The sequence below is a fragment of the Palaemon carinicauda genome, chromosome 18 (genome assembly GCF_036898095.1).
Source record: "Palaemon carinicauda isolate YSFRI2023 chromosome 18, ASM3689809v2, whole genome shotgun sequence".
NCBI lineage: Eukaryota > Metazoa > Arthropoda > Malacostraca > Decapoda > Palaemonidae > Palaemon > Palaemon carinicauda.
This window is the reverse complement of record NC_090742.1, coordinates 32,118,053-32,139,007: the sequence shown is the minus strand read 5'-3', so window position 1 is coordinate 32,139,007 and position 20,955 is coordinate 32,118,053. Positions and strand designations below refer to the sequence as shown.

Genomic DNA, 20,955 nt, shown 5'->3' with positions numbered 1-20,955 from the left:
GCCTATAGGAGGATTGAGTTGAGGCTGCTCCCCTACGGGAGGGCTGAGAGGACTGTGACCAGGCCGTAGTAGGGGTGTCTCTCCTGGTCTGGCTAGGAGTAGGCCAAGATGGCGGAGGAACATCGGAGGTCGACCTTCTGTGCGCGGGCCTCCTCACTGAGGGAGGTCTGGGATTGCCCTGGTCCTTAGTTTTCTGACCCTTTCAATCGACTCCACAGCTGCCTTCAGGGGGAAATTCGAGTCATCCCACAGGGTTAGGCTTCTCGGGGACCTCGCCTCTCTGTCGGGGAGCCGTCTGGTTATCTTGTTAAAGACCGTGTCCCTCCTCCGTAGGACCCAGTTGGTGGCCTGTGCTAGTGACTGATATGAGAGAAATTTCAGGGCCTTACCCCCGAGCTAATCAGCTCCTTGAGTAAGGCCTGATTTTCAGGGACCGTGAGGTCGTACGATGCCTGGACGCCCACCAGGGTAGAAGCCCACCAATCCAGCCAGGAGGAGACGTTCACCAGGTCCTTCGCAATCTCCTCCATCATGGTGGCTTCCGCAAGGGAGAAACAGATTGGTGCTAATGAGACTCTCTCTTCCGCAGTTCCTTGTCCCAAAACGGCGAGTGCAGGCTCCAGGGTACATGCGCCTGCACAGTGACCCTCCGGAAGGTAGAACTTGCTCTGGGACTTCAGGCCCTGTAGTAGTTTGGAGGAACTCTGGTTCTTGGGAGCCTCGGCGTGGTTGGCCACAATCTTGTCCACGTGGGCTCTACCTAGCTTCACATCCCTGGCTAGCGGCAGGACCAGGGAGGGTCTCTGCTGGACAGGGGCATCCACCAGCCTGTTGAGACTGGACCGCCAGAACTCTTCGGAGGAGGGCTAGGGCTCGTCTAGCCTGTGGTGTCTCCGGATGAGGCCTATCACTCTGCGATAGGCTGATACTTCCGCTGCAGAGCCCTTTCCCTGGTCGTCCAGTCCCTCCGCTGGACGAACTGCTGCATGCGACGGGGCACCTCCGTCGGAGGCTTCCGTACGGGGAGAAGCCAAGGCCTTGGTCCTCTCCATCTCCTGGGGTTCTGGTTGAAGAACGGGCATAGCCGTCGAGACGGAGGCCTCCGTCCTCGGTCTATCCTTCCTCACGGAGGACCACGTGTCTGTGGGTCTACTCGACGAGGGGAGCCGTCCTTCACGAACCTGGCGGCTCAGGGATGTCCTAGAGGTCTGGACGCGGCTGCCAGACCGAAGGGGCGACTCTCTCCGCTGGGCGGATGGAGCTGGAACCTTCGCGGACTTATGCCTGTCTGCTGGGACCTGGAACGACGACTCCCTTCGTCGGTCGAATCTGCTACTGGAAGAGTACCTCTCTGGCGAACGGCCCCTAGGGCGCCAACCTGAAGAGCCTGGGACCGCTGCTAACTCCAACAGTCTGCTGCGAGGTATAACCACCCATTCCTCGTCTGGGGAGCCACTTCTCCTCCATTTCCTCCTGGGGAATCCGGAATGTCTTCTCCCGTGGCGAGACCTGGAGCGGGAGGGCCTCCTGCGGGACTTCTCTCGATGCCTTCTGTGTTTGCTCCGGGCTTCGTCCTCCGAGGAGCAGGAAAAAGCCTTGACTGACGAACCCGACGACTTATAGGCCCGTTTAGGTGGGGCCGATTCACGCGAAGACGTAGGAGGGATCCTGCGACGCTCGACCGTCGGTGGGGCCTGTAGAAAGACGTCCGGAAACGTAGCAGATGGCGCTGGAGGGGAGCGCGGACGCTCTTCAGTGGGGGACCAGGAACCGAAGCCCTCTTTCATTTTCAGAGGGGACCTGAAGGGTGTCTTCAGGGGTACCCATGCGAGGGGGTCCTCTGTCGGCGAGTGTTCCTTCTCCGCGGTACCTTTGGCTGCAGAAGTTCCTGAAAAACAAGCCCAGGAGGCTGGAGAAGAATTAGGGACATTTTTCCCCCACATAGGGTCATCAGAGGAGACGTGCCCTGCTTGCACCAGGACTTCGTCCCCCACACACACTCCCGACCCTCCCTCAGGCCCCACACTTGCCTGGAAAGATGCCACAACTCCACTATCTTGCAGCTCAGACTCCTGGGGAAGGGCCACACGCCTCTTCCCCGCAACGGACTTACCTCGTCCCCTACTCTGGGTAGGGGAGGGTGGCAGGGAAGCTCGGCCCGACGACACGCCCGGCGAAGCAAGGGGAGAAGCGATGCTCGACTTCCTAGGCGACTTCTTCGTCACCGCCTTCTTTTTGGTGCCATAACGCACCCACTGCACCTCGTTCCAGGACACGCACTCCGGACACGTGGTGATAGGGGAACACACACTGCCTCTACACGACGAACACAAGGAGTGCGGGTCTACTTCCGGTTTCGATAGAAACGCTCCACATGATTTACTGGCCATAGGCCCAGGACAACGGCGGGGATGCTTCATAACGCAGCAGGAAGCACTACGAGACACAAGAACACACAGGGAAAGCAAAGGGAAAAGCATAAAGGAACCACGTGGGAACCGCGTGAGACACAAATGGGTCAGGGACACAAAGAGTCACACTGGGATTAAGGAGAGCGGCGAGATGATATCGTGACGCGACCAGAGAACTTACTGGAGGTTGAGACCTGAGCAAGCATGCTCTCTGACCCTGGGTTAGCCTCAAGGCGCGTATCACTCCACCTGAGGTTACCCCTCATAGAAAATGGGTATAGGGTAGACTACACAAAACTCTGGTCGGTTGGGAGGAGATCCCAGATACTCCTAAGAAAGTAGTTTGTGGTAAGTACTCCATGTTCGAACAACTAAGAATTAAATTAATTTCTGAGCTATCACAAAAGGAGGCATTAGTATTAAATTCCTAATATATAACTCAGCAATCCATGTTTGCCAACGGTTATACTTGTATAAGCGGATGAGCAACCTGGTGGAGTAATGAGAGCTTTGTGTGTGGAGGACATGCCGCCCTGAATCTCGATGAAGTCACTGGCAACAGGGTGATGGATTGGGTTTAAGGCGATGGACAAACTGTCTCTTCGGCTTTTACTCCTGATGCCTGGCGCTTGATCTTACTAGAATTAGTATGAACCGGCAGGGGTCACTTGCCTTCGTTAGATAGGCAATACGCATCACAAGGAGCTGGCTATCCTTTTATGTATCTTGCCAATAAATCCTCAATGGATTTAGTCAGTCAATGGAAAGAAAAGATGAAAGAATGACCCTAGTCCCAGGAATAGCAGGGTGCTAAGAATCTCCCAGTTTATAAATAGAAAAAAAAAATTTAAAATTGGTAACTAGAATGTTAGAACCATGAATCAGATTGGGAAGTTACAGCAAGTGGAGAGTGAATTTATGAAATATAGTTTGGATATCTTGACCTAATTGAAACACGTAAGGGGATTGGTAAGGAAACTTTAGACCAAGGCATATATATATATATATATATATATATATATATATATATATATATATATATATATATCTATTCTGGAAGAACAGATGGAGTTGGAAGAGAAGGGGTAGGAATGATGATGATACCAAAAACAGAAAAGGCATTTACCGAGTGGGGAGCAGTAAATAGTACATTGTTACTAGCAAAGTTCAAATCACAGCAGTGCACTATGAGTATCATAAGTTGCTATGCACCAACAAATGATTCCCCTGAAGAAAGGAAAGATGAATACAATGAAGAACTGCAGTGTAATAGATGATATCCCAGAAAGTGATATGAAAATTTTGATTGGCAACTTCAATGCTAAAGTTGGAAGGAATAATCAAGAGATAGAGAATGTGATGGGTGTCGAGGGTCTTGGCAAAGTTGCAGATGAAAATGGAGCGCATTTCATAAGTTCCTGTTCAGCAAACAGTCTTGTCATTGGAGGTACTCTTTTTCAGCACAAGAACATCCACAAATATACATGGACTTCACCATGTGGCAATTACAAAAATCAGATAGATCAAATTGCCATCAATAGAGAGATAAGGAGGCCTCAGAGAAATGTGAAAAGCTACAGGGGTGCAGATATTGGTAGTGATCACCAGCTCCTCATTGCCACACTGAAATTAAAACTAAAAGCACGCAACAGAAAGGTAGTTATAATACCCTGGTTTATTATTATTATTATTATTGTTATTATTATTATTTGCTAAGCTACAACCCTAGTTGGAAAAGCAGGATGCTATAAGCCCAATGGCTCCAACAGGGAAAACAGCCCAGTGAGGAAAGAAAACAAGGAAAAGTAAAATATTTAAAGAACAGTAACAACATTAAAATAAATATTTTCTTATAAACAACAAAAACTTTAACAAAACAAGAGGAATTGAAATAAAATAGAATACTGTGCCCAAGTATACCCTCAAGCAAGAGAACTCTAACCCAAGAGAGTGGAAGACCATGATACAGAGGCTATGGCACTACCCAAAGACTAGAGAACAATGACTTGATTTGAAGTGTCCTTCTCCTAGAAGAGCTGCTTATCGTAGCTATAGAGTCTCTTCTACCCTTACCAAGAGGAAAGTAGCCTCTGATCAATTACAGTGCAGTAGTTAACTCCTTGGATGAAGAAGAATTGTTTGATAATCTCAGTGTTATAAGGTGCATGAGGACAGAAGAGAATATGTAAAGAATAGGCCAGGCTATTCGGTATAGGTGTAGGCAAAGCGAAAATGAACCGTAACCAGAGAAAAGGATCCAATCTAGTACTGTCTGGCCAGTCAAATGATACAACTAAGCTTTTAGAAGAAGAGCACAGAAAAATATTTGCAACTGAATGCAGGAATCGATTTGCAGTCTTATAGACTTTAAGAGGAAGAGCAGACAATTGATGAAGAATGGTGTGATATTAAGAGTTTGTAGTGAAGTCTTGGGACACGCAGTTACAAGGAGAAAGCCATGGATATACAAATAATACTTGGGATACTATGAAAAGAAAACAAAGATAGAGATTGACTGTTGAAAGTTTTAGAGGAAGAAATTAAAATTGCAAGGTTAAGCATGCTAAATATTCCCATATTAATAGTGAGGTCAAAAGAAAAGCCAGGAATGACTGGAGAGAATATTTAGACAGTAAAGCCGATGAGGCTGACAAAGCTATGAATTCAGGCATTAGCTATGGTGTAAGAATCGCTCATAGAATTATTAATGAAATTTTGACTGGGGCAAAGATGAAGAAGCAAATACCAATCAAAATGAGAGATGGATCTGTTATAACAACAGAAGATGAAGAAAGACAATGTTGGATGACCACTTTAGTGAGGTTATGAATAGGAGATATGAAAAGAATAATTTGATCGATATACATGTAGCTGATGGAGACCTTGATGTGCCCATGAATGAATTCAGTGTGTTTGAGGCCGAAGCTATCCTAAAAAAACTAAAGAGATGGATAGCCACTGGATATGATGGAATAACTGCAGAGATGATACTGGCTGAAGATGAAGTGACTCTCAGACTATTTATTTACAAGATTATTTTGTAGAATGTGGCAGGCAGAGACAAAACCTGATGACTGGGAGTTAGGTGTGTTAGTGGAAATTGCAAAAAAGGATACCTGACTGATTGCAATAATTACAGAGGCATAACACTTACGTCAGGTATGAAAATATTTAGTATGCTTATTCTAAAGAGACAGGAGAGAAAGATTGATTAAAAGCTGAGAGATGAACAAGCAGGATTTTGAATAGGTAGAAGTTGCACTGACCAAAATTTCATTTTGAGACATGTTGTACAGCAAAGCGTAGAATATAGAAATCCACTTTTGATGGCATCTGTGGACTATGAAAAAGCTTTTGATAATGTGCACCGACCAATTTTGTAGAAAGTCCTGCGTTATTATGGAATTCCTCTTAAATATGTAAATTTGAAAAGTCTGTCCATGAGCATAGCAAGTGCAAAGTTAATGTTAGTGGAGTCTCATCAAATGAATTTCCAGTGAAAAGTGGAATACTCAAGGGAATGTATTGTCACCTATGTTGTTTATCCTCCTCATGCATTTTGTAATGTGTAGAACAGTCAGAGAGCATGGAGAAGGATTGGACTGGATCGGTGATAGGAATTTAGCAGATCTAGAGTATGCTGATGATGCTGTCCTTGTTAGCAGAACACCACAGGATTTGCAATGCTTACTTACCACAATGCATGAAATATCACACGAGGTTGAGCTGAAGATGAATGGAAGAAAGACAAAGATGATGAGAACAGAGTATGCAATGGAAGCTGAAATATCATTGGAAGGAGTGAGGATTAATGAGGTAGAACCATTTAAGTATTTAGGAACTATGATCTCTAATACAAAGTCTTTAGAATTAGAGTTTAGTGAAAGATTGAAAAAAGGAAATCAAACAATGGCTAGGTTAAGTAAAATTTGAAAATCAAATTGCCTGAAATTACATATAAAAATCAAGACTATATATCAGTGTAGTGAGATTGGTGTTACTATCTGGACATGAATCATGGTATGACAATGAAACAATCGCCAATAGATTTAGTAGATTTGAGAACAAAGCCCTCAGAAGAATATTGGGAGTTCAATGGCAGTACAGGATTACTCGAGAGTGATATGTGGATGAGATCCTGATGAGCGATAGATGGAGATTGTTTGGGCATGCTCTTCGCACTCCCCAAGAGAGATTAGTTCACCGAACATTCAGCTGGGCTCCACAAGACACTAGAAGAGTTGGAAGATGCAGGCCTACATGGTTAAGGACTATGAGGCGCGAAGTAGATGATGAACGGAGAAATATTGAATTAAAAGCTCAAGATAGAGATGACTGGTGAAATCTAACCGAGGCCCTTTGCGCCAATATACGTAAGAGGAGATGATGATGATGATGAACAAAATCTACATACAGTAGGCTGTAGCAAAAACAAAGTCTGGAGTGGAAGTAGAGTTATCACTCCCTCTATAATCAACGAACCTAGCCTTCCATGCTAAAATGAAAACTTTCTAAACACTAGAATGAACTGCTAAGGAAAGTAGTTCACAAACACTTCCAAACTTATTACCCGGAAAATTAGTAAATTAGCTTGTAAACCATGAGTATAACGGTTTTTGTTTATTAGTCACCACAACGGACTCAAGAGGACATTATATGATATTTACGATGTTAGGTAACAGACTAATCTGATACAAGTCACATCTTAGAAGCATCAAAGACCTTGAAACTAAATGAAACTAAAGTTAGTAGCAGTTCTTCATAATAGTAATAACAATTTAATGACTCTTATTCACAACAAAAATAAGGAATTGAGAGGTTTATAAGGTAGTTTCATCATAAGACTCCAAGAGCACTTAATTCACATATTGTTGCCATCTGGCACATTAGTGCTGCACCCCTGTGGAGGCTCATGTGCAAAGGCATAGCCTATGTAATAACACCTCCAAAATAATAGCAATGTATTATTTGTGAATTAAAGGTTTTATTACATTTAACTAAAGTTCTTGACTGAATACAAGTAACCCACTAAAATATATACATCTTTATAGACAGACTTGCAAGAGTAATAAGAGCACTCATGTTAGAAGCCTTGGATTCCAGAGGAGAAGGAACCGTGGTTTTTCCCCTTGGGTCCACTGGAGGAAAGGATGACTTTTCTAGCGGAATCCTGGTTGTATTGAATGGTCGAATGGGTAGAACACCTCCTAAGAAGGCCTCGTGGACAGCTCTAACCAGGGCGTTGAACCACAGTTCTTGACCCACAGCAGCGCTGGCTGAGAGATCCCGAGAGGATCGAAGCTGAGGGTTTCTGAAAAGGAGGAACATTCCTACCTGGATTAATTTACGACCGGACGGAAAAAGCAGTTGGCTGCGGCTTTGAAGGTTCTATCATACGGGGAAAGGAACAGGTCAGATTGCTGGTTCTTTGGGTACCCTGAAAGTCGGGTCTTTCCAAAGGGGAGACCCTCGGGAGTCATCCCTTCTGAGAGATGCTCTCTTAGGAGAACGTAACAGTCGGTGTTAGCGGGCTTAAGAGAGAGAGGATCAACCTCTACAAGGTCAGGGCGAATGGCGGGATAGCGAGTGCCGATGCCCATGTGAGCAGAGGAGAATTTCGCGAAGGAGTGCCTGGACGACTGTCTCCTGTCTGGCAAAAGATGGCGTTCCACTGAACGACGACGTTCTTGCGAATGATGGCTGGTTGGCAAAGTCTTAGGAACTGGCAAGCGGCGAGTCACAGGAGAATTATGCAAGGCTGGAGAAGGACAAGAAGTTGTTGATTGACAAGCTTCTGGGGATCAGAGCGTGGTTGGCAAACGCGATGAAGCTGGCAAATGGCGAGCAAAAGGAGAATGCCGGGTAACTACCGAACACTTTATCTTAGGAGATCGGCAAGTCGTTGGTGAACGACGAGCTGCCGGAGAATGACGAGCAGCTGATGATCGACGGGGAGCTGGCAAACGGCGAGAAGCCAGAGAATGAAGAACAGCTGGTGGTTAACGAGAGGCTGGAGGACTCCAAACAGCTGGAGATCCACATGCTGTGGGACCTCAACGAGCAGTCGGAGAACCTGGCAATTCTATAGGTGCTGACAAACTCCAAACAGCTATTCGGTGGCGAGAGGTCAGAGAGTGACAGTGGACGGGCGAACACCGTTCTTCTTACTACCTCTGACAGAGAAGAAGAACATGCAGCAGTCTTTGAACCCAAAGGAGGGATGAGGGAGCTCAAGAACTTCTTGGGCATCAGCTTGGGAGTACCTCTCTTAGACTAGTTCTTACTCTTTTTCATGAACTCATATCACTGTACCAGAGGTTACTCCCTATATTCAGAAGAGGGAATCCTGAAAAAAAGTCATGCCCCCTGCACCAACTATGAAATTGATTGGTATCGACTTTTGGTTTATTCATATACTGGCCACTACAAACAGTCATGCACCCTGCTGCAGCTATGAAGTCGATTAGAGTCAATTTCTGGTTTATTCATATGCTGGCCACAACCTTTGATGGGTTTTCCAGGACATAACCTCATGTTCGACCAAGGAACTAACATCATTAACCAATCACACACAAACAAAAATGTAAAAGTAAAAGCAGACCAATTATAAAATCTTTAAAATAGGACACTGCAAAGTACATCTGTACTGATCATCAGCCGACGTCAAAGTGAAGGTAAAACACCTGTTGGATGGGCGAAGCTTCCCCACCACTCAGCAGCCAGCTGTGCTAACCTCGTTAGAAGCTTAATGGCTGCTCAAGCTTTGCTGGAATCATATTCTTATTTAAAGGGTCAAAGGTTTGTAATGCATATAGGAACAATTAAATATCCAAGAAAATATCAAACCCATGCAAGAATTAACTTGATGCTAAACATCAACAGCTTATTGATAAAAAATCAAACTCTTGTCTGCAGGAGTACTACCAAATAGACTTATTTGAGCACTAGGAAATTACAATACTGGAAACATTATAAGTGACATAATTTTTTCACTCTCCTTTCAAATGAGCTTAAAAAGTATAACTGAAGTCATATGTAAATTAAAACCAAATATATACCTTTAATAATTCGATGATACAGGGAGGTAAGGACATAACTAAAGACTACAGCATTATAACCGCATGTTTGAGTACTTGATAATAGTTTTCAGCCATATTACAAGCAACTAGAATTTCTTGTCACTTATACTTATTCTTAATATTTGTACTAGCATTAGTTTTGCATATATTATGCTTTTTTATTCTACAGTTCCCATACTAAACATGAAGGGAAAAATTCCTTTATCTTTGTAGTGTGTAGTGTTAAATGCATATGATGATTACAATATAATTATATACTATATATATTTATCTATATATATATACACATATATATATATATATATATATATATATATATATATATATATATATATATATATATATGAGAGAGAGAGAGAGAGAGAGAGAGAGAGAGAGAGAGAGAGAGAGAGAGAGAGAGAGAGAGAGAGAGAGAGAGAGAGAGAGAGAGAGAGAAATGAACATCTACTTCATAACAAATTACAGCACAATAAACCAGAATACACCATACCTAAATTTATACTGGGAGGCCAATGGATCTGGTTCTTTCTCGGGGTCTTCCTCTGACATTTCCTCTTCATCAAGGAAGGCACTATCATTGAGTCCTTCACCATCATCCTCCTCCAAATACCTATAAAAGTTGGGGAGATTTTAAAAAATCAAATATGCCAATGTTAGTATACGAACATAGCATGAAACAAAAAAAAATATCATATCAATTAATGAAGAATTTCAGTTCTTTGCAGATATAAAGTTAGATTTGTTAATATCAGTCATAATAATCATTAGAAAATTACATCTGAGTAACCATTAAGGAAAGACAAAATACTTCATTCCAGTAATCAAAAACTTCATTTCAGTAATCAATAACTAAGCACAATTATCAAACTAGAAAATATAAGGATTAATGAATGAAAATTAAAAAAAATCTTGTAATAAGGGTTTGTCTTAAATAAAGAAATTTAAATTTCATCTAATAACTTATTTTTTCTCCAAAATGTTATAAATGATTTAACTTATTTTGTCCCCTACATCTATTTCTGAAGGGTAACTTTAAGCAATGTAAGTATAGTAAAATAATTGTAGTATTTTTCTCATAATGATATCATAAATAAAATGCTGAATTGTTCTTTGATTCTACTGTCAACATTGTATATGAATTGTTTTTTTATTCTACTGTAACCATCTTATTTAGTTAACCCTTTTACCCCCGGGGTATCTGGAAATTTCCAACCCTTAACCCCCAGGGGGTTATTTTTTTCCCCAGCACATTTTGCAGTATATTTTTTTTAAATTGCTCTAACAACCTTAATTTTTGTCATAGAGAGGTCAGATTGGTCTCATTCTCTTGGAAAATGCCTGAATTTTCTCAAAAGATTATCAAAAAATATGAAAAACAAATTTTTATAGCATTTTTTTGCAAGGACGTACCGGTACGTCCATGGGGGTAAAGGGATGGCTTTTGTGAAACGTACCAATACGTCCTTTGGGGGTAAAAGGGTTAACTTATACAAGATTTAAACAGTTGCTTGTCACACTTCATCAATATACAAATCTTGAAAATCAATTGAGTGGTTGAAGGATTTAGATAATTTCATTTAGACCTAAAGACATCCCAGAGCTGAAATAAGGGAAAATACTGTATCAATAAGATTTTGATGCAACATAAAATAAGAAGATATAATGTAAGCACAACTATGCAAAATAAAAGGCACTTACCTTTCATTGAGGAAAAAGTCTACCAGCCATTTATCTTTCTTAGATAACTTGTCACTGTTCCATGCACTCTTGACTGTTTCCAATACATTCTGTTCCTTTTCATCTTCTAACATAGATTTTTTTCCTTTAACAAATTCTATAGCTTCATTCTGTGGAGCCTTAAAGAATATAAAAAAATATAGTAAAATAGGTACATAAACTAATTATTTTATATAAAAAATATCACTTTAATGCTGAAATAAATAGCAAAGAATAATTTCCATTAAGATAACATCACAGCTTTTAAGGAAGTGCTTCAAATCAGCATGCACTGGCTGACCAATATTCACAAATCTGACTACTATCAAACAGTAATAAGCAAGCAAAATCTTCCTTGTATCATTTCTAACTATACAAACATGATTCATTTAATGGGAGTATAACTTCAACAAAACTGGAACAGCCTACAAACTTTAACACGGTAGTTATAACTACCGACAAGTGGTACAGGGAAAGCCCCGGAAACTTGTTATTTGACAAGACTAGTACTATTGGCTTTTAAGGTGGGGGGAGTTAAAGGACTCAGGTTTGTATAGTTATGAAAAATACAAATGACTTAATTAATTTTAAAATTTGTGATTTGTTCCTACATGAATATAAAACATCGTCCTACAATAGGAGACTCATCCTTAGGAGGGAGAAACCAATTTCTGGCTAATTTAATTTCCTTGGAATTGTCAACTCACGCATTCTGTACAGGAGCGAAGGTGATGACGCCTCCAACCCATTAAGTCTCGGAACATGGATGTTACCAGCATTAGCTTAGGTCCATACCAAGAGTAAATGGTACTCACAATCACAAGATAACCTATACTGTATCTATAAAGTTTTCAACGATTTTGAAGGGTAACTCCGGAACACAATTGGTATGCAAGAAAGGGAATGTCGAAGATTTTTGTAGGATAGGAGGTGTTCATTACCAAGAATTTCTATTGTCACTTCCATGTTTAATGGCATGACTGGCATCCCACTACTGCAGAAGCTGGAGGAGGGAACTGCAAACTTCAGCATTCCACTCTTGCCTCTACCACCCTTCCCGAACTGACCAGACTGGGCACAAAAAGGCGTAGCAATGTCCAAACCTTTCTTAGAGAAAAAAGTGGTTGGAGGACCTGATAAGGCTTTGGAGGCAACCAGATCGTTCATCAAAGTCAATCTTGATGGCAGTTTTTGAAAGACATGGACCCATGAGGGTACTGGGTACTGCATACTAGATAGGTGAGTCATGACTAACCTTATGCCACTTCACCACTGCATCTACATCTTTCTGAGGAAAGAGAAATTATATGTCCTGGAAGTGCCGCAACCCTGAGCCTTCTCCTCCACCCTTCAAAACTGGGGAGATCTCATCAGGGAGTTTGAGCAACAATTCTCTCCTCACAAAGAAGGCATGCTTTGAAGCAATCACAGACTCTGGAGTGAATCCTTAAGAACATGAAAGAGGGACCCCAATTGCACACAATTGTCCTCCCCATCATTGTTCTGTTTTAGCACTGTCATCTTCCACTTTAATGTTTACTTTTTAGTAGAGAAGGACGTGAAGTACAGTAAACATTCACATGGAAAGTGCTAAAACTGAGCAATGAGTTTACCTATTTGAAAACAATAATAACTAAGGAAGGAGGTATTAAAAACAATTGACACACAAGTGAAAGAAGCATGACAAAAATGAAGAGAAGCAACTGGAGCATTTTTAAACAAGAAAATATCATCAAGGTTCAAACAAGTGACTGAATGAAAGAAGCATGACAAAAATGAAGAGAAGTAACCGGAGCATTTTTAAACAAGGAAATATTATCATGGCTCAAAATAAATATTCATGAGACAGTTATTAAGCCTGTACTATTATATGAGGCAGAAATTTGAGCCCTTAAGAAAGAACAAAGATGAGGATGGTGAGATGGATTGCTGGAATATCCCTACTAGAGGGAGAGTCAAGATATAAAAAGAATGTGTGGTATAAGTAAGGGTAGGGAAGCTTGTTCTCACTTACTATGGCCATGTAATAAGGAGAGAGGAGATGGAACCAATCGAGAGAGCTAAGAACATACAAGTGATGGAGAGGAGAAGTGTGGGGCGTAAGCGGATCAGATGGCTGGATGTGGTAAGGAGGGATATGGGTGTGGTGGAACTGGGGACAGAGGATGCAAGGTATAGAAATAGATAAAAAAAGTTGACTTGAGCAACTGACCCTGAAATACAGTGAAATTATCGTAGCTCATCCCACCAAACAGCCAACCATTGAAGTTTTCTATCATCGACACTAAATCAGAGTTGTACAAATTATGAGATAGTGGTATATTTTCTCCATATTCATAAAACTGGTTAGATTGTCACCTGTTCTGGCCACGCCACGTATAGCTCTGTTGAGGGCACACCAATCACATCTGGGAAGTAGTGCCACATCAGAAATTTTTTCAGTGGAGTCTTGAATTGTGCTGTTCCGGGGTAGTCTCCTATCAAAATCCCTCCATTGGTCCACTCTATCATTGTCTTGGTATTTGGGCTGGCAGTCCCTCCATAGTGGCAAAGCTCTTCCTTGACTTAAATCTACTTGGAAGTGGCATGTGAGGATGTAGGTGCCTTGAGTCCAAGATTTGTTTGCTCTTTTCCATTTTTGTTGTACAATATGCCTCCTGATTCTGGGGGGAGGCAATACCAGCAAGTTTGTAGAGGGTACAGGTGGGAGTGGGATACAGTGTCCAGGTGATGACTGCATGCCTCGATGAGCATAAGATCTATTTCTTGGCATGCAATGATCTGCTCCACACTGGTGCACAGTACTAGGATGGTGCATAGCACAGGGCAAAGCAGTTGTTCTTAGTATGTGAGGATTGGCTTCCCACTTGGTTCCTGCTAGCTTTTTTAGCAGGGAATTGTAAGACTAAACCTTCCCTTGGAGATTTTGTAAATGGGTGGAAAATGACAGTTTCATCAAAGGGTACACTGGAAACTGGTGATGTTCTAGCTCTTCACCACCACAAAAGATCTTGAGTTTGTGATTGGCTTCTCTGTTTTTCAGGTGAAATGCTTATACCTGAGTTAAATGGCTTTGGATTCAGGGACCAGTTGTCCTAGTACTGCCCCATTTGCTCTAACGCAGCTGATAGTAGTGTTTCAACTTTTTGAAAGGTGGTGGCCTGTGTGGTCAGACATAGTTCGTCTGCATAGATGAACATGCAGACATTTGGGTAGGGAGGATTGATCATAGTATATATATTGATCAGTAGTGGTGCAAGGACTGAGCCCTGAGGTAGGCCACTCTTTTGTGTTTGGCATCTACTTTTAGTCCCATCCATCTCTACATAAAATTTGCAGTTTTTCTAAGAGGCTTCAGATTATATCCACTATAATCTTTATTTTTTAAAGTTTTGGCTAGCTTCGGAAGTAGGCCTCTGTGATTCACAGTGTCATATGCAGCTGATAGGTCTACTAACACTGCTTCGGTGATTTTTCACTGTTCAAATCCATCCTCTATATACTGGGTTAGGCTGAGAATCTACCCACACCAAAACAAACCTGTTCTGAACCCAGCTTCGGCTAAGGGGAGGAGGTTGCTTATGGTGTCTGAAATTATACTTAACATTAATCTCTCTTACGGCTAATAGAGAGTACTGTACATAATAATTACATTAGCCTATAGTTCTTTGGGTTTATGTGTCTTTGTTTGATTTTAGGAGGGAAACTACTCTTAGTTTTTTTTTTCCAAGTTCTAGGTGTCTTCTTTATTTGTATATATGAATTAATGAGAGAAAACACCCGCTATTGTGCCTTTGGCCCAAGGTGTAAAAGGAATTCATTTAAAATCCCATCTATTCCTGCAGCTATCTTTGAATTTAGCAACTTGACTTCTTTTTTCAGTTCATCTATAGTAAATGGTGGGAAGATGTTGTCTGATAGGGTTGTCTTCATCCCCATTTTTTGTTTCTTCCTTTGGCAGCATTCTTGTTCTATGGTCAGTCATTTATAATCAGTTGGTGTTTAGCATCATAGGGCTTACAGCTGCTACTCGTTATAATCTGTTCTCAAAATTAAGTTTATATGCAGTTGACCATGCTTTTTAGGCTATTTTTGTCAAATCCCAGTTCTGTAGAAGGTCATGCCATCGTTGCTGACTCTCTTGGCTCAGTAGTGTTAGAACGTTTTCTCCTATTTCAATAGTGTCTAAGCAGAATGGGCCTTCATCGTATGAGGTGTAGTAATTCTCATACAGTTCTTCAATTTGGTCAGTCTTTTAGGAATATATTCCTTTCTGCAGTCTCTAGGTATATTCTGTTGAGCTGATTTCCATACTAGACAAATTCATCATGATAATTTGGTTTAGGTGGTATGATGTCAATATATAGTTTAATCTTTTCAGTAAAGGCTGTCCATTTTGCTATCTTCCAAGTCACATCTTGTGAAATATTTTGATTGCCTGGATATTATTACTCTGTGGAATTCAATTTCCACTGGGTGATGTTGGGACCCTGAAATGGGCTCTAGATCTGATCAAGATTAATTAGGTAGAAAAAGGAAGCAGCAGCCATTCCCCTCAGAAACCGACTGTCTCTGGCTTTAACAACCCAAGAGACTGACAAGTACTACTTACTTTGGTCTCTTTGGTGAGTACCAGTAATCACGTTACTGTATTGTGCGGCGACCAAGCACTTTGTGTGCATAATAGTTACCAGGTTGTAAAGAACCTGGTTGGCGATCTCACATCGTTGTGAAACATCTCAGTGCTGAGTGGTCCAAGGGTGGTCAGATGTATCTGATTCTAGTTGCACGTGTACTTGAGAACTTCCCCACACGTGAAATGGTCATGTGGGGAAAGAATAGGTGAGTAAAGATTAGGTGATAGGTGATCCTGCCACCTACAGGTTGAGCATGTAGGAATGTCTCCTCTGACCAGATCGCCATAAGAGGAACTATCACGAGGCGACTGAGAATCGAATTCCCCATCTCATTATACGAGGCAATGTCTTATTGCTGATACAAGCAAGTAGCCTGAATGCTAGTTCGCCCCAACCCTGGTTCCCTATAGTGTGTACAAAATGAAATCTTACCAAGAGCCCACCTCTTTCCCTTCAATACCAAAGGTGTTCCTTAAGAGTCTAGAAGGCAGAGGTGCCCTTTTTACTGAATGACAGTATACGTCCTCAGTCCGGTACAAGACTGAGACCCAGTAGCAGTAACACGCACTACTGTTCAAGGTGTACACACACACACATATCTCTTTCTCTTTCTCTCTCTCTCACTGCTGGGTAATGAAGCAGTAAGTGTGACCCACGAGGAAGGTCTTGGTATTATTATTAGCAAGGACTTGAAGTTCACCAAACAGAGCATAAAAGCTGGAAAAAAAAGCACAGAAACTAATAGCTACATAAAGACAATTCTAATACAGACACAAAGACACTGAACTACAGCTGTACACATCACTAGTAGACCCCATCTAGAATACGGAGTCCAATTTTGGGCTACAAGTATTCAGAAAGATATAGTTAGAATGGAAGCAGTACAAGCTAGGGTCACCAAACTAGTCCCAACCCTAAGGCAATTTGGATATAGACAGAGGATGGACCGTTTGAACTTATTTCATCTACAAACTTGACGACTAAGGGGACAGTTAATAGAGGCATTCTAAATTCTTAAAGGAATAACAAATATAGATTACAACAATCTATTCACATTTAGCACAAATCAGTCCAGAGGTAGCGGATACAAACAAGAATTAAAAAGATATATCAGCTCTCGATGTGGTACTTTCTTTACATACAAAATAGCAAATACTTAGAATAGACTACCAGCGAATGTAGTAAACAGTAACATGGTAAACGAGTTCAAGAATAAGTTAGACAAGATTATAAGAACTCTCTAAACACTTAAACTAAATCACTCTACCAAAGAGCATATGGAGTAAAAAGTCTTTGAAACATCCAAAATCCTTGTCACTCTCTCTCTCTCCTTCCTGAGTGTTGGTATGCGCATGTGCGTGTGGTAAGATCCCATCTAGAATACGGAGTCCAATTCTGAGCTCAAAGTATTCAGAAGGATATAAGATAGACTGGAAGCAGTACAAGCTAGGGTCATCAAACTAGTTCCAACACTAAGGCAATTTGGATATAGCTGTACGAATGAACATTTGAACTTATTTAATCTATAAACTCGACAATTCTGGGGAAAGTTAATAGAGGCATTCGCAATTCTTGAAGGAATAACAAATGTAGATTACACCAATCTATTCACGCTTAGCACAAATCAGTCCAGAGGTAACGGATACAAACTGGAATTGAAAAGATAAACACCACTCAAGGTGGCAATTTCTTTACATATAAATTAGCAAATACTTGGAATAGACTTCCAGCATTTGTAGTAAACAGTAACACAGTTATGCCTCTTAAAACTTTGAATGCTGGTTGTGGTATAAATAATGTTATTCAGTAGTTGTGGGGTACATCATATTTTTTACAACCTAAACACCATGCTAGAATCTACAACCATTTAAAATGATGGGAGGAATATTCCCTACTAAGTAATAAAGTATGCAGCATTTTCATTATATCATTATGATAGCCTCTGATACTAAAGTAATTCATCGGTTTACAAAGAACTCCTACCATATACTGTATTTAAAATCTGAATATCTATGTACTGTAAGGTACTTACTTCCTTAGTATCTTCAACGGTTTCTTCTTTAGGTTTGAAAAGACCTGAAGTAAGTAGTCCATCGCCATCATCATCGTCACTGTCATCGATACCATCATCAAACTTGATTTTTTCAGAACTTTGGGGGACTTTAGTTTCGATCCCTTTCACATTCATGTCTAGCACAAGTACAGTACAAAGAAATATCAACATTAAAGATGATAAAAAGTTTTGCAATTGCCAAAGACCTGATCACACATCATTTAATCATATAATAAATTTTAAAAATTACTGAATACCAATTAAAGATTAAGAAAGCAAGAAAAACATAGGGAAAAATAAATTCATCACAAACAAACTGCTGTACTGGTTTAACAAGTGTCACTTAGCCATGTACCGTAACTACTACAGGGTTAAAATTCATTTTAGTCTTTAACATCTTCGTTATTCATGAAAAATATTGGATTGCTAACTCACATGAAAAAAAGCAGAGACCCATTAATAGAATATAAATTGCTTTGCAAGGTAATGAATGGCAAGCACACAAACCATCACTAACAAATAAAAACACTTACCATCTTCTTCAAACTTTCCTCCGCGTTCTAAAATTACATGGCGCTCAAAATCTTTCAAAGTCATTGGCTTTTCCTCCTTTTCTTTCTCTACTCTGTAATCACCAGTGAAAAACTGAAGATCTTTTACATCTATGTTCCCTTCTTTGTGCTTGTGAATGGTTCCAATTGACATCAAAAATTCACGATCAAATTCTGGGTTGGTAGGCTGAAATTTGCAAAATTCCATAAATAATTAGAGCCTTTATATGCAAAGGATCTGAAGAGTCAAAATAATCTACACATAAATTAATGTTTCTGAAACTACCCACAAAGCCATGGCTATTGTAAAACAGCTTGATAATACATATGGTTTTGCTAACAACTTGTTTATTCTAATGTTAACCATTAGGAAAAATAATTCTTATATCAAAATTAATTACGTTAATACTTACCAAAGTTCTTGCTGTCCTTTAGCTGGAGGTGACCACCTCAACTCCTATAGTTCATGTAAAGATTTGTATGTCTCCATTTATTATGATTGTGACCCTGTGTAGCACTAACTCACTATGAGTGCTGGTCTTGTTCTCATTTCTCATTTTAAAAGGAAAGTTTATCTAGAGGTTCATAGAAACTGCTGTCCACCACTATGAAAGGTACTGCTAATAAACTACAGTAAGCACAGTATTGAAATAATAAATTAAAAAAAAAAATATATATGAATTAATCTTCCAAAAATTCTTCGATGAATATATATCTACATCACAATAACAGGGCAGGAGGACAGTGATGGCCAAATTACCATTCAAACAGACTATATTCTAGTTATACCATGAGAGTAAAGGTCTTATTAGTATGCAAGAATTGTTCTAGATCCTTATGTTCAAGGGAAACTTCTCCAACAGTATCTTCTCTACTTCAAGTATTAAGTGTCCTACTGAACTGCTTAAGTCATGGTAGCCCTATAAAAAAAAAAAACTTACATAACTAATCCCTACATCTATTGTATACAGTACACTTCAAATTAGATTGCTTGCTAACAACCCTTACCCAAGTTCATCTCCCACTGCCACTACAGGTCCTAGTAACCAATAATTTTTTTCAATGCCTATATATTCATGCAGAAAGTAATAATCTGTTTCCTAGTTTGCAATTTGGCTCTCGCAAAGAACATGGAATATGTGATACCTTTCATACAATTTCCAATACTGTTCAGAAATCCCTTGATTGCGGTTCCGACATTCGTATGATTGGCCTTGATTTTAGCGCTGGCTTTACCATGTTAATCATGTAGCACTATGCATTGATAATGTTTCTTTAACTATATAAAACTCCTTTGAAATTCTAAGCGTGATTCTTGATTGCCAAACTTCTTTTAAGAAACACATTGTCTATTTCTTCTTAAACTGTACTAAAAATTGGCCTATTGAGCGTCTTTGAAGATTTTCGGTGATCAATCTATCCAGCAGAAATATAATAATTCTTTCATTCTATTTTGTTTTGAGTATTGTTTTCCTGTCTGGTCTTCAGCTGCTAACTATCTTCTCAATTTGGACAAAAACGTGCAGTCTATCAAATATCTTATTCCTGATCTTGATATTAATCTCTAGCACTATCATTCTGTTACTTCTTTATGCATGTTGCATAAGATTTTTCATAATTATGATATTTTAATTATAAAATAAATTTTTGAATATACTTACCCGGAGAATATATAATAGCTGCAACTCTGTTGCTCGACAGACACATACATAAAAAACTCGCGAGCGATCGCTATGCAGGTTGCGGGTGTGCCCACCAGCGCCAACTGTCGGCCAGATACCACTCTCGGATGTAAACAAAACCTTCAATTTCTTCTCATCCCACTGCGTCTCTATTGGGGAGGAAGGGAGGGTCATTTAATTTATATATTCACCGAGTAAGTATATTCAAAAATTTATTTTATAATTAAAATATCATTTTTAAATATTTAACTTAGCCGGTGAATATATAATAGCTGATTCACACCCAAGGAGGTGGGTAGAGACCAAAGTTAATTATGTTTACAGCGTATAAGCTAAGAGTTTTTTCATTTTGGCAGTTATCAATATAACAAAACCAAAATAAATAGGTACCTGGTGAGGAAGTTGACTTAGACGATTACTCTGCCTTGTAAGTCTGTCTTCCTCACGGAGCCCAGCGATCCTCTTAGGATGCTGACAGACTCCCAGGAGCTGAAGTATCAAGGGCTGCAACCCATACAACAGGACCTCATCAAACCCCTAATCTGGGCGCACTCAAGAAATGACTTTGACCACCCGCCAAATCAATCAGGATGCGAAAGGCTTCTTAGCCTTCCGAACAACCCATAAAACAATATTAAAAACATTTCAAGAGACAGATTAAAAGGATATTGGAATTAGGGAAGTGTAGTGGTAGAACCCTCACCCACTACTGCACTCGCTGCAACGAATGGACCCAGTGTGTAGCAGTCCTCGTAAAGAGTCTGGACATCTTTTAAGTAAAATGACGCGAACACTGACTTGTTTCTCCAAGAAGTCGCGTCCATAA

At 40.4% G+C, this 20,955-nt stretch overlaps 1 protein-coding gene across 1 annotated transcript in view; it reads right to left on the bottom strand.

Moving 5' to 3' along the window:
* The window catches only part of LOC137657749 (protein KRI1 homolog), a 216,275-nt gene that overhangs the window by 97,008 nt on the left and 98,312 nt on the right, over positions 1-20,955 (bottom strand). The window contains exons 4-7 of the mRNA XM_068392221.1: positions 18,430-18,634; positions 17,876-18,033; positions 11,189-11,346; positions 9,981-10,100 (exon numbers count right to left, since the gene is read on the bottom strand). Coding sequence (XP_068248322.1) covers positions 9,981-10,100; positions 11,189-11,346; positions 17,876-18,033; positions 18,430-18,634 — 641 coding nt within the window. The remainder of the gene's footprint in view (positions 1-9,980; positions 10,101-11,188; positions 11,347-17,875; positions 18,034-18,429; positions 18,635-20,955) is intronic.